The sequence below is a fragment of the Lepidochelys kempii genome, chromosome 3, assembly GCF_965140265.1.
Source record: "Lepidochelys kempii isolate rLepKem1 chromosome 3, rLepKem1.hap2, whole genome shotgun sequence".
Taxonomy (NCBI): Eukaryota; Metazoa; Chordata; order Testudines; family Cheloniidae; genus Lepidochelys; species Lepidochelys kempii.
In genome coordinates, this window is record NC_133258.1 from 104,038,482 (window position 1) to 104,053,872 (window position 15,391).

Sequence of the window (15,391 nt, forward strand, 5' to 3'; positions counted from 1 at the left end):
CAAATTCAGTGATGAATCCTAGTCACATGCCACGTGAGGCACTTTGCGCATATGCTAAGAAGTACAATACCAGGCATTTTAACTGTTCAGACCTGTAATCTACACAGGTTGCACCTCCAAATTAGAAGAGAGGGCAGATGTAATCAACTCAATTTTATGCAAAACCAGGTATGGTCTTTGGTTTCCTGGCAAGTTGCCAATGCATCCTGGGGGAGGGGTGTGTCAAAGGTTAGCCACCTCTTGCACAAAGCATAAGCAACTTTTTTATTTCAAGACTTTCAAAACAATTATTTGGGGGGCAAAGAAAACAAAGAAGAGAGGCCTCTTCATTGGGGGAGTATCCAAGATGAAGTTTGAAAGCATAAACCTTTTCAATTCTTCCACTTCTTTTACTGAAAAACTGATGACCTGTACTGCCAAGCCCAAACGTTCAAAAAAAGCAGAAGTCAGGCCCCACAGCATCATGAGACATTTTTTAAATCTCATGATTTTTAAGACAAATACATGTTCACAGTGGATCAAAATCTATTAAAAAAAAATTAAAGAGTGGATTTTTTAATTTAAATCCAATGTTTTGATTTAAATTATTTTTTAATTTTATTTAAATTTTAATATGTTTTTCATTTAAAAATAAACCGTTTAAAATGAAATCTGAACTTGATACAAAATATGTTAAGGCCTGAACTTACAATCTTTTAAAATATTTAAATCAAGTATAAATATGCAGAATCTGTGAGCCTCTATCAAAAATTTGAGTTAAAGTCTGCTTTTCTTCATACAAAGTCTGAATCAGGGAGAAAACATCTAATTATTGAAATCAAGCTTTATAAATATGGCACAGTAGCTCAGCCCAAGTGACTTGGGAGACTGTTTTCTCATTTTCAAGACAGTCAGGCAAGTTGGAACTTAAGCTCCAGTCACTTTCACTTAGGCACATTTACAAATTTTCCCAGGGTAACCTGAAACAGTTAGTTAATCCCTCAGTTTAATAAATCATTTAGTTGTAAATATGAAACATGTTTTGATTAGAGAAGTTTATGTATCCAAAACATGTAATGTTCTTTTAATAAAAATAAATGTGATACGCTGTTTTGTGTGTTTAATGTAATTCTAGTTAACATCCTAATGCGGCTTGACAGAAATCATGTGCAAAAATTAATTATACAGTAAATTTATATCATTCACCATTCATCAACCTACCAAAAACGTACAATTAATAAGAATCAAACTATTAAGCTATATTATTGCTTAAATAAATGTATATAGTTAGAGTGTACCCTTCTCGGTAGCAAAAAATAATTTTCTTAAGCATCTCTGGTATCAAATTTAGTGTAAAGACTCTATTACTTGTAAATTAACATGTTTTAATGGTTACATCAGCCAATGAGAATGCATCTTTCTTTAGAAAATAACTGAAGTACAAATGGAAAATGCTAATTAAAATTGATTATTTAAATTGAGGTTTTCCACTTGGTGGTTTAAATCACCTTTATTTAAATCAATCCACCCTGTACACATTGGGTTCTTTTTATTTTGAAGAAAAACAATTTCAGAGAGGATGGCCTTTAAAACTTCTGTGTAACTTCTACAGGACGTAAAATAACATCCAGTTAATGAAGTTTTCCTTGAAGAACACTATCTAATTTTCTTAAATGTCTCTGGTATCAACTCCCTTGTCTGAATTATGTTACCTTAGAGACTAACCAATTTATTTGAGCATGAGCTTTCGTGAGCTACAGCTCACTTCATCGGATGCATACCGTGGAAACTGCAGCAGACTTTATATACACACAGAGAATATGAAACAATACCTCCTCCCACCCCACTGTCCTGCTGGTAACAGCTTATCTAAAGTGATCATCAGGTTGGGCCATTTCCAGCACAAATCCAGGTTTTCTCACCCTCCACCCCCCCTCCCCCACACACACAAATTCACTCTCCTGCTGGTGATAGCCCATCCAAAGTGACAACTCTTTACACAATGTGCATGATAATCAAGTTGGGCCATTTCCTGCACAAATCCAGGTTCTCTCACCCCCTCACCCCCCTCCCAAAAACCACACACACAAACTCACTCTCCTGCTGGTAATAGCTCATCCACATGCACATTGTGTAAAGAGTTGTCACTTTGGATGGGCTATCACCAGCAGGAGAGTGAATTTGTGTGTGGGGGGCTGGAGGGTGAGAAAACCTGGATTTGTGCTGGAAATGGCCCAACCTGATGATCACTTTAGATAAGCTATTACCAGCAGGACAGTGGGGTGGGAGGAGGTATTGTTTCATATTCTCTGTGTGTATATAAAGTCTGCTGCAGTTTCCACGGTATGCATCCGATGAAGTGAGCTGTAGCTCACGAAAGCTCATGCTCAAATAAATTGGTTAGTCTCTAAGGTGCCACAAGTACTCCTTTTCTTTTTGCGAATACAGACTAACACGGCTGTTACTCTGAAACCTGAATTATGTTAATTATTCATGTTTAGTTGCCAGGATTTAAACAGCTGAACCTTTATAACAAACAAGAAAGTAAAGTTTGAAACCCATTTTAGCTGCCCGAACAGTTTTAAAACTGTAATAAAAAACTGCACAATAACGCTGAACTTAAAAGGGAATTAATACATTATTTAAAAAAGTCTCATGGGCAAAGTTAAATGTCCATTAATGAAAACCTTTTTTCTTAGTATGAACTGAAAAGTCCCCTGTTCTTCAACCATTTAAAAGACACTACTTAACAGAAGTCATGTCCTTGGTGGCAGATATAAGCCACCTACGATAAATTCATCGTACTCCAGTTCCAGGCATTGTGCTCAGGATAAGGGCAAAATCTGCCTGAGTGCACTGAGGAAGATGATGAAGGAGCCTCTTCTTTCTCTTGCACAGCACAGTTCTTTTAAGAACTCCGTGACTCTACAGTTAGGGGTTCAGCTAGGTTAGGGTGGAGTCAATGCCCTGTGTACCTGCTAGCAGGCATTAGTGGAACATGCACTAACTCTTTTCAAAAACAGATTTAAAGAGCCTTATACAGGACACCAGTGTTGCCCTGTCCTCTGAGCACATCCATAAGTGTTGGCGAAGGGCACAAGGGCTAAGCTCTATGTTAATGAAAACTGCTATGGCTCTTTTAGTGTTCACGCAAAGCAAACACTGCCTCGCTTAGCCAGAAGACCCTATACAATAAACGGCACAGGATGGTACTTATTAGACTAGCCTGATAGGATGAAAGGCTTTGTCAGCCCTGAAGAGATTTGAATCTATGATTCCAAGGAGTCTAGTATTCACACCTGAGTCTTGAAGCACTACACCTTCTTGCCTGGAAGATTTATTAGGTGAAAAGTCTCCACACTGGGGTAATATACTGTATACTATAGGCATGCAACAACATACAAACAGATCTATAAGGGCACCTGCTGATCACAGGTTCATTGAAAAACACATATGAAACCTAAAAACCATGTGCCTTAAGAAAATCCTGAAGTTACAGTAATACTTGGCACTTGTACTGGTTCCAAATGGAAAGTCAACATTTACCAGCAGCTTGCCAACAACACACAATGGTATCAGAGATACAGCAGTATTGCCTTATACTTAGTACAGGAAACAGTTGTGTCTGAGATAATACCAGGTGGGAGCTGTTGGTAAACGCTGCGGGGAGGGAGTTATGGCAGCTACTATGTACAGTTCTTTGTATTCTCAAAGGACTGTACAAACCTCAATCAGAAGTCTGGATAGTCTTGTGAAAACTCACTTTTTCAAGAGTCTTGTTTCCTTTATTTTAACAATTTATTAATGAGGATAATATAGCTTAGTCCTAACTTTTGCAAAAGTACTACATCTCTGCCCAGTTAAGTCCTGTGGCCTTGTTATCCAGCCTATTAGTGGCACTGTATATAAAACCACCGATGAAAATAATTTATTAACCTTTTCAATCTTTTTAAAACATTAAGACCAAGTCGAAAAGTAGAGAGATGACTGAAATGAACATGCTCTACATTATCCACAAACCAATACAATCGGTTGTGACCACAGGTGCAGCGGGCAGTATTCCACATAATTATCACGCACATTCCACTACCGCCACTGTTTTGTCATAACCCCTCAACACCACCCTACAAAACAGAGCCATCACTTGTAAAGAACGGCAACAGTAAATGCAAAAAAATCTGAAAGGATAATGAAATTAATATTGACTGGGTATCAATAGCTGTTGGAAGAAACTATAGTTCTGGAGTTACATAGTTTCTCCCTCCCCCCAAATGAGCAACCCAACCCACAAGAAAGAGTTTATTGCGTAAGATTCCTCAAATCTTATCAATATGGTGTGTAATATTATACATATAGAAACAAACAGACATTATATACAGAGACATGCGTACAAACATGCACTCATTGCAGGACATTGTGTTAAAAAGATACAGATAATGAGGCTTTCCAATTAGTTTCACGATATAACTAAAAATATAACTAAAACTGTATTCTATAAGTAATATATTGTATATTTTCCATGCTCATATACAGAAATTCAAATTTGGGATGCAATGCAGGACATTGTCCTTTGCTGGGAAAGGGAAATGATCCCTTATAGAACATTTTGTCAAAAAGCTTGGTCCATTTCTTTTCACACAAAGTTGTCAAAATAATTTATTTTATAAAACTCATTTAAGATGAACTTTGTCTTACAAATTCTCACAATTTAATATTGCATGTTGTGCTGTTGATTAAAAATCTGATTGTTAATCTCGTTTGCAGATCTGAAAATATCAAGGCATTTCTTCCAACAGAGCAACCTTCTAAATCTAAAGAAACATAGAAAATCAATAAACAGACATTATATGAGCAATATCCAGCTGCTTAGTTAAATTTAAAATAAATCAGCAATATGAATGTACTAACTACTTAAAAGCTTTGTGAAACGTGTTTCCAGAAGTTCAAGAATTGGAACCAAAGTACAAATGAAAAGCAAAAAAGGGCAGCATGACTCAACGTAAATAAATGTATAAAAATAAAACGGTTACATGCGCTATGGAGAGATGTGTTGTTTCTGTAGCTGCCACTCATTTACTAAAAATCAGACAGAAGCACGGCTTTTAACACTTGCTAAATGAAACCATTCAGGCAAGTTCTGATCTTTTAAAAATATAGTTCTTCTTGCAAAGAGAATGTTCATTTACTTCTTTCAACCATTTGAAGTCTTTTCATTCCTATTTAGAGTGCAGAAAATGACTACAAATGCTTACTGTATCTGCAGAGATTGTTAAAAACAATGAATCAATAAAGAGCACTTTTCTCTCTCTCTTTCTCTTTCTTTCAACTGTACCTCTGTCTGGAGAATTTAGTAATGTTGCAGATGAGGAGGAGAGCCGCTTGTTAATGACTGGATCAACATGTTTCGAGAGGTTCATTGTTGAAACAGACCGCCTGTCTGGATCTAAAACAAACGGAGATAATGCTAATTGACAGCCCACATGCAATAATGGAACTTCCTAGTACACTAATGGGAGGAAAATATAGGACTAGAGAATTTCTGCTCTATCACTAAAACTTTAAAAATAGAAAGGACTTCTCAGTGGACATTTTACAGATGACTTAAAGACTTGGCACAAGACTATTTAATTTAAATTGCAGGTAAATAAACTGATATCCTGGATATTTTTCATTCAATCAAGCTGTGATCCAAGGTTTCAAATGGAAGATCTGAATGGGCAGCTAACAAACAAGATGAGATTTTAATGTTCACTTCACTGCACTTGCAGATAGGTTTTGCTCTAGGCTCAGATGAAATGGAAAATTACAGGGAATCTGCATCATGTTTAATGCTCTGGTCCACCTTTTCAAGACCTTGTTATAAAGCAAGAAAGTCCTTAGCATCAGTTGAATCACAGATGATATTCAGCAAGGTACTGTTGTGAACCAGGAGATCAATATCCAGAACATATAAAAATAGAAGATAAAGTAGAGGAGGAAGAAAGCTAGCACACAAGACAAATGAGAATGGGCACAAGAGGAATTCAAAGATAAGGCTAAAAGCCAAAGTGTTCTGTATAGGTAGTATACTCCATATCAGAGAAAGTGATTTTTCCACCTACACTGTACAAAGACAAAGCTAGTCAGTCCCAAACTGCATGTGATTTAACAGACAAAGAAAATAAATGCTGTGTAGGAGACTAAAAAAATATTTGTACTTTACATGCTTTGTCTATGACACCAAGGGCTTTATTTTGCCTTTCTTTATGCTTTGTGGCTTTCAGAATGCAGCATCACACTACATCACCCTCCTGTTCAAATCATGCAAAATCAGCATTCCCATCCTGCTAAGAATGTGATCGATATTTCAAGAGTACTGAAAAAGTGATTGTACACAATCCAAAGAGGTTGGCAACAGCAGAAGAAAATTAGGAACTAGGACAAAAAAAGCAATATATAGGTATTCTCTGCTCCAAAATATTTTGGCAAAAAATGAATGCATAAATTAAATCTCTTCCAAGATAGGGAAACTGACAATTACTCACAAGAAGAACAGAAACTCAGTTCTGCTCTTGCTTAGACTTATGGCCCCAATTCACCAAAGCACTTTAAGCATGTATTTAAGTTCATCCATAGGCATCCATAGGCTGGAGCACCCACGGGGAAAAAATGGTGGGTGCTGAGCACCCACCGGCAGCCCCCTGATCAGTGCCTCTCCCTCCCCGCAGTGCCTCCTGCTCACTAGCAGGCCTGTCAATCAGCGCCTCCACCTCCGTCCCACATCTACTGCCTGCCACAGATCAGCTGTTTTGCAACATCAGGAGGTGCTGGGGGGAGGAAGTAAGGAAGAGTGAGGGCACAGCGCGCTCAGGGGGGCAGAACTGGGCGGGAAGAGGCAGGAAGGGGGGGGCGCAGCGGGGGTGGGGCCTTGGGAGAAGGGGTGGAGTGGGGGCAGGGCCTGTGCCTAGCTGGGGGGAGCACCTCCTGGCAGATTAGAAACTCAGTGCCTATGAGTTCATCATTAGGCTGCAAACCACTTAGACCCAGATTTTAAAGGTATTTAGGCATTGCTGCACTCAGTGTTGCAATACCTACCCAATTCAAGAGCCTAGGTCTCATTTTCAAAAGGGATTTAGGCACTTAGGAACCAAAATCCCATTGACAGGCAACGAAATGTTGTTGTAGCCATGTCAGTTTCAGGATACTAGAGAGACAAGGTGGGGGAGGTAATATCTTTTATTGGGCCAAGTTGTGTTGGTGAGAGAGAAGCTTTCGAGCTACACAGTACCTGAGAAAGAGCTCTGTGGAGCTTGACAGCTTGTTTCTCTCACCAACAAAAGTTGCTCCAATAAAAGATATTACCTCACGAACCCTAAATCCCTTCTGAAAATGAGACTTAGGCTCCAAAATCAGCTAGGTGTTGCAATGCTGAATGTAGTAATGCCTAAATACCTTTAAAAATCCAGGCCTTAGCACATAATGATTTCCAGTTGAAGTCAATGGGAGTTTAACCTGTCCTTAACTGCTTTGCTGAATCAAGATCTATATGTCTAAATAACCTTGACAATATTGAAGATGACATTTTCTCAGAGATTATCTACACTTGAGTAATGCTTTCATTATACTGAGCACATCAACATTCGATACGCATGTTACCACCTACATATATGTAAATATAGTTGTTGTGGACAAACTGGTTTTGCATGAAAATCTCCACTAGCCATTAATGGAAGAGTTCCCCATACCAGTGGTGGAGTATACAGGACAGGCCTTGGGGATGAAATGGGAAAGGATTTTTTAAATTTGATTTTTCATCCACTGCCACAGAGCAATTGGTTTTCTCTTTTGCTTTATCTAATCTCAGCAGGATTCAAAAAGGGACTGGATGTTCACATGGATAACAAAAATATCCAGAGTTAGAATTGTTAGTGCTGAGAGTATTGGCAAAGATAAAAACCTCTCGTTTCAGAGTTTAAGACGCTCTCTAACTACTGGGAATAGGATGAAACATTCATGGGGGGCAGATTACCCCACATCTGCCTACTGTGCAGTTTTTTGCACCCTCCTCCAAAGCATTTGTTGCTAGTCAGTATTGGAGACAGGATACTGGACTTAATGGGTGTTGCGTCTGACCTAGTATGGCAATTCCTATGTTCCTTGGCAGTTCTCCAATAGCAATCTCTATGTGTGGGTACGGTGGAGAACTAAGACCTAATATCTTGTTCTGGTCATGTGAGAACACAGTGTATGTTATTCCACCAACAGTGTACACATGTAGCTGCCACACAGGATGTATAAAGCAAGCATAAGCAGCATTTTGGAGTTGAGAAACAACAGCAGAAAAAGCATCTACTCGAGAAAGTCTCTCTTAAATCAGTCCTGCCATCCAGCCCTCATAAATCCATGCAGTTCATGAAGACTATTCTTCAATGGATGCCATTCACTTGGAAGAATTCTGTGTGAATGACAGTTGTATACAAAACCTGCCAACATAGAATAGGCCAAGCACCATTTATTGGCTAGAGTTGTGGTACCATGTTTTAAAACGTTATTTGAGCAAAATAGCAGCCAATGCAACTGACCTGCTGCTGAGAAGAGGTGCAGAATAAATATAAATAAATATCTTTCACATACAGTATGCAAAAAGTAAAAGAAAGCCAAAATACCGCCCAAAATATGTACTCAAATTAGATCTCATTGAATTTCAGAAGATCATTTTTAATTGGTTAATATTCTTTGTAACCCAAACCAACATGATACAGTATACAGTACACTGTGTACAGTAGTTTAGTAAATTGTGCCAAATCCTTTAAGTCAGCCAGTAATACTTCTCTATACTTAAAAAAACACTGGGGGGTAAGAACTGTTCTAACCTATGTAGTATGATGTTAAGCATGCACTGTCTTTAAGTGATGTTGGTTTAGAGGTCATCAAGTAGTTACTAGTCCTATTTCATGAGGAGCTAGCTACATGTGGAGGAATCAACAAACCACAGTGATTTATGTACCGGGTTTTCTAGCACCACCCAGAGATCTGACGTGGTGCTCCAGGCCTGCTAAATCGAGAAAGGTGAATGATGATTCAACAAAATAACCTAGGGACAGAATGCAAGACAAATGATTTTTCAAAATAAAGCAAAATAAAAAGCAAATGAGTTATACAAAGATAAGCAAAGCAAGAAGTGGAACATTTTATGGAAAAATAACTGTTCAATAAATTTTACAGTACAATAAAATAGATGTAATACGACTATTTCTTGTCCTTATTTGGTGACCAGATTGGTAAGCACATTATTTCCTTCGAGATAAAAGAATGCAATACTTATTAAAGTGTATGCATTAAAGGGAGAATAGATTTCTAATATATATATACACCATTTTCTGGTGCAAGAATCCATCAAGGACACATCTGAATTCTCTTCTTCAGTTTGAGGCATACCTTAACAGGGTACATACACATGATTAAATCAGTAAATGCAGGTTCAGTTAGAGAAGACAGTTATGGGATAGATCTTCAACACAGCTACCCCCTGATACTTGACAACCTATAACTTGTTACACTTTACGTTTTGCCCACTTCCAATTTCTCCTGAAGAAAGTGGAGAAAATATCCACCAAATTTTATGTGTTTTGCCAACTAAGGTACTAAATATAATACAGCAGGTTTCAAAGAACATTTTCCCTTCCTATTTGTATCTTTTAGCTTAAAATTCGTATTTTATAATTTCCACCAGAAATCCTTAAAATAATTTTCTCTTGCTGTCCTCTGGTACCCGACACTTCCATACAGTAACTTGTGGCTGATTAGTGACACAGCGCATGCACACACACGTAAGAGCACACAAACACTAGCAAAGCAGCAGAAGTGAGCAGTTTTAGATATAGATGGAATTACAGGGTTAGTCAATTGCTCAATGAGGTTTAAGCTTGAGCTGAATTTCCCCTCGCTCCCTCTTAGCCAAGCAGAGTGTTAAAAAAACATGCCAGTCTTCGAAACAATGCTAGGATCATGAATAAAGAACTTGAATTAATTAACAATGCACTACCTTCTTTATGGGAACAAAGTATATCATACAGACCAGGAGCTTGGATGAGAAACTGGATCTCCCCCTTTACCTGTATTATTAATGCTGCTGCTTCTTTGAAGAGGTCCTCCCCAGGACCACCTGCTTTGCTTTTGTTTGGGCTTCTGGCTCCTCTCGATTGTACGGCGTACAACAGCTTCATGTCGTTCCTGCAGTACAACAGAAGAATGTATGAATATGTTTGGATGCTGCTGGGTCTTTAATGAACATTTCCATCACTGTGCACGCTGTCTTCCCCCTGGACAAAATGTACCAGTCATCTTGGAGTCAAATGCAAATTGATAGGCAGTGCTTCGTGAGAATTCCATTCAAAGAACTGAGCTAATGTCAAAGCAGAGCTTTATGGTAATTACAAAAATGTAACTGTGAAAATAGGAGGTCTGCTTAAGACCAGTAACAATGCACATATTATTTATATTACAGTAGCTCCTAACTAAAACTGGTGTCCTCTCGTGCTAGGCACTGTACTTGAGAGAGAGTCCCTGTCCTGAATTTCCTACAATCTAAGTGGATGTCTATGCTGCAACCGGAGATTTGGTTGTTGCTCAGGTAGGCATACTTCCACTAGCTGTAGTCTAGATCACGCAGCTAAAAATAGCAGTGAAGAGGCAATGGCATGAACCCCAGTGTTGTCAAGCAACCCAGGGCTTTGGGCTCGTTTGTACAGCCCATGCTATCGCATCTTCTCTGCTTTCTTTAGTCATTCTAGCTAGATAAAAGCTAGCCCATGAACACCTATATGAGCTGTAATCACACTTCTGATTGCAGTAGACATACTCTACATGGACAAGACAAGCAAAAGGTGGGAGGGAAAGCAGAGAGGTGAGCTGACTTGCTCACGGGTCACACAGCAAGTAGCTACCAGCTCATTCACCATGCAGTTAAGCAGAAATAAATTTATTATTAAATCTACACTTACTGTACTCTCTCACATTCCTGACAGTTTCTGAATTAGATGCTTAGTATTTAACTATGGTCACACTGAATCACTAGCAACCTACTATCAATATTACAGGTACCACAAAATTCATTTTTCTACAGGGTTTTAAATTTTGATTTTCAGGTCAGTTTGGGCTCTGCTGTACCTTGCCAGAGACGTATTTTAAAACACACATATTATTGGACTGCGGAGATCAGTTTTGTAGAGGAACCAATAAAAAGTTGTATCAGTGCAGACACAGCTTAAAAAAAAAAAGTTAAAAAAGCCTTTCTTTTGCAACGTACCCCACATTAACCTTGACTCACGTTCCAACCCTACTGCTAATTTTTAAATGACATATTGGTCAATTTGTTGCTACACCATTTAGTGGAGAGTAAGTTGCCTGAAAGACTGTATGGAATGCCCTCTTACCTTGTCCTCTTCTATTCTCTGCTTTCGTTTTTCCTCTACTGCAGCTCGCCTTCTCTCTTCTTTTAGCCTCTGTTCTTCTAACTTCTTTTTGCGTTCCTCCAGGTGTTTTTCATAATGCTGCCGTGCCCTCTCTTCTTTTTCTAACCAGACTGATTCTCTTGCAGCTAAAAGAAAAGTAGACATAAAATGTAAATATACTCTACCGTTTAGAATAGTAACACACAGCCTAGGCTGCTCATTATTGATTGCACTTACCAACTTGTTGTTTAAAATCATATGTATGTCCCAACCAAGCTTTATTATGTCCTCACAGTACATTTACCTAGGTTGCACACTAACCTGTGTGCTCATACTTCAATTACTGTATAATATCAACATCAGAATTGGAAATAATGAAACTAAGGTCTCAGAAAATCTGACTCATGCAAATGATTCCAGGCCACTTTAAAACTCTGGAACTAATATTTATATTGTGTCCCACACTTAGAGACAATCCCCATTACTGTTTCATATACTGGGCCTCACAGCAGACAAAAAAAGCTATGCTCAGTTGCATTAAATTTCAAAAGTGAAACTGTAAAAGCAACAGGCCTTTGTTTATCTAAAAGCCTGAGATGATAACACTTCACAACAAAGCTAAATTTGACATAGGTTCCATGCAAAACTACAGATCACTCTAGATGTGAGAAGCAAAATTCATGCAATTTAAACATGTGACAAACGTGGACTGAGTTCTGTGTTTCAATAAATTCTGAAACCAGGCTAATTTAGTGTGGTTTCAGATTTCATAGTTAGTATTTCCAACAACTCTACTCATGATTCCCACTGGCAATATATAATGAAGGTGTGAGATTCAACTGGATAATCATACATGATACTTTTCTGCATTCATTCAATTCTAAAAGAATATTAACCCCGATCACCTGCCCACTGTTTATCTACCTGCAGTATAACAGGAGGGTCAATACAGTACTCCAGTATAATAAAAGTGGTAGGCATCGCAGTCTTAGGACCTCATCTAATTCCAACTGACTTCAGTGGGAGCTGGACTGGCCCTTATTGACCAGATCTAAGTCAGCAGCTATCTGTTATTCTATGAGGTAACAAATTAGCCACGGGAGAATCAGGAACTAAGGTGAGCATGCCTTAACTAGCTACATATCACTGGTTTTGAAAAGTCCCCAACACCTTGTTTCAGAAGTGTTAACTGACCCAAATGTGTCATGGAGTTGAACTTAACTCTGCACAATTGACTGTTTATATATGTCCCGTCCAGAATGTAGGTCCAAAATGGGGTCTGCTTTAAACTGTTACAATCTGATAAGAATAAACTTTTCCTACAGCTGTCATGGAAGTTACAGATCCCAGGATTTCCATTTGTTTATTTTTTTAAAGATCCATGACATTTGACAATTTCAGAACTTTCTGCATATTGATGAGCATGTATGTGTATGTGTGTATACATGAAGGTAATACTGCAACAAATGTTATTGAAAATTGTGTGGCAGGCTGATAAAGAGTAGGGGCTCATTTATTACACTGAGGCAACATAGAGGACCAACCCATTGAGCTGTCAGAAAGAGCTTTAATTTCCCAGGGGGTCAGGAGGCTCTCCTTCTAGATTAGAAAAGGCAATTTTTAAATGTAACTAAAACTGTCTGTGCAAAAGTTTGTCCCAGGATGGTAACACAGCGCATACCTTATTATTTTTGTTAGTTACAAATGTATACCAAAAGGAAAAATAAAAACTATTTACAAGTTCAAAACAACAGCTGTGACTTTTGATTGTTATGATAATTCTATTACTTTTGCTCCTCACCATCATCTCCCTGTTGAGTTTTCCGGAGAACTGCCAACAACAAATCATGCTTGCATTCTAAACTTTGTGTGTATGCACACATGTATTCTCCCTCCCACTCAAGATCTACAGCTAATGAATATATTGTTTAAGTACATTTCAGTCCTGGAGTCTCTACCTGATGAAAACAGCTTCTTTCCATATCAGCTTTTCAAACACTGCAGAAAAAAATGGGTGGCACCATCTTTTAAATACACCTCTACCCCAATCGAACGCGACCTGATAGAACACGAATTTGGATAGAATGCAGTAAAGCAGCGCTCTGGGGGGTGGGGCTGCGTGGTCCGGCAGATCAGTGTATCAACGTGTCTGTCTCCGATACGTTGCTCTGAGCGGCATGTTAAGGGTGCTGGGCCAGAGCCGAGGGGTCTCGGGGTGTTGGATAGGGCGTGGGAGTCCTGGGGGGCCTGTCAGGGGGCAGGGGTGTGGATAGGGATGGAGGCGTCTCTGGAGGGGGCGGTCAGGGGACAAGGAGCAGGGGGGCTTAGATAGGGAGTGGGGTCTTGGGAGGGGTAGTTAGGGGCAGGGGTATCTGGAGGGGAAAGTCAGGGGACAAGGAAGGGGGGGTGGATAGGTCGGGGGTTCTGAGGGGTCAGTCGGGGCAGGAAGTGACTATTAATAATGGAAATGCTCGAGGCCAAAGCGAGTTCGATATAACACGATTTCACCTATAACACGATAAGATTTTTTGTCTCCTGAGGACTGCATTATATTGGGGTAGAGGTGTATATAATCTCACTGTATATGCAAAATAGCAGGGACTGTTTTGAATAGGAATGATATTTGCTCAACCTGTCACAAGCAATCAGATCATTCTACTGCAAGGATGAGGACAAAAACATAGCAAGGCAAGAATAGAAATTGCGCAAAGACATTTAGCTGGGAAAATTTCATCGACAATAAACTCTACAGCTATGTGGTTAATGTAGATATCAACAGGTTAAAAAAAAATCAAACACCTGTAGAGGCAAAATAGCATACAAGACTCAGCAGAACATAAATGCGCTGGACATAAAAATGTATTCTTTTTCTGCACGAGCTTGGATCTCTGGCTTGAAAGAAGCAGTTGAGTAACAGAGTAGCAAGAGTGGATAACCCACAGACCAACAAGCTTAATTATCTTTATTGAAGTCTTGGGACATAACAGAATGTATGCAAAAATAGACCTAGGAATACATTGCCTCTTAACACAGAGGAAACAGTTGCTATTGTAATGAGTACATTTAATCTGGCACATTTTTGAGATATGTGGGTTTAGCCACCTATATGTAGTTTCTTCATAGGTTGGAGGGTCTCATGAACAGATTCTAACAAGAGTCTAAGACATGAAGCCACATTTTGTCTCTGAGTTTAACTATCTGTGGTGTATATATATATATATAGGGCCAATCTCTGTAATATCTAAGTGCACGTCAATAGGTTGGAGATAAAATCTTTAATTCTTACAAACTGACCTATTTCAAATAATCTTGATAGTGGGACAGCATCTGGGAAAGAAAACAGTCCTTCCAGTAGGCTAAAACAAGACACTCGTGGGACACTGTGTGAAGGCATTTGTCTAAACTTTTCTGGAAAAAAAAATCCCTCCAAAACAAGAAAAAAAATCTGATTCTGAAATAGAGAGACAAAAAATACAGCAAATACTCCAGCCCCCCTTTCTTCCCCCAAGATGAACAGCAGTCTTTGCTGGTTGACTTCAGCACTGATATTCACTGAGATCAGCAAAGGACCACCTAAGAGAGAGTTTCATCTGTTTGTACTGACAAGCTTATTAACAGGCCATGATGAAGAATGTCTTGTCTGGATAGAAAAGGAGGACTTGTGGCACCTCAGAGACTAACAAATTTATTTGAGCATAAGCTTTTGTGAGATACAGCTCACTTCATAGGATGCATTCAGTGGAAAATACAGTGGGGAGATTTATATACACAGAGAACATGGAACAATGGGTGTTACCATACACACTGTAAGGAGAGGTTTCAGAGTAGCAGCCGTGTTAGTCTGTATTCACAAAAAGAAAATGAGCACTTGTGGCACCTTAGAGACTAACCAATTTAGTGATCACTTAAGATGAGCTAATACCAGCAGGAGAGCGGGGTGGGGGGAAGGGGGAGTGGGGAGAAAACCTTTTGTAGTGATA

General features: G+C 39.0%; 1 protein-coding gene across 8 annotated transcripts in view; it reads right to left on the reverse strand.

Annotated features, from left to right (window-relative positions):
* The window catches only part of MAP7 (microtubule associated protein 7), a 201,168-nt gene that overhangs the window by 33,963 nt on the left and 151,814 nt on the right, over positions 1 to 15,391 (reverse strand). For 6 of the 8 annotated variants that reach the window (XM_073337417.1, XM_073337418.1, XM_073337416.1 and 3 more), the window contains 3 exons: positions 11,394 to 11,557; positions 10,074 to 10,191; positions 5,312 to 5,422 (listed from right to left, as the gene is read on the reverse strand). In XM_073337417.1, coding sequence (XP_073193518.1) covers positions 5,312 to 5,422; positions 10,074 to 10,191; positions 11,394 to 11,557 — 393 coding nt within the window. The remainder of the gene's footprint in view (positions 1 to 5,311; positions 5,423 to 10,073; positions 10,192 to 11,393; positions 11,558 to 15,391) is intronic. The other 2 variants (XM_073337419.1, XM_073337420.1) reach the window with 1 other exon arrangement.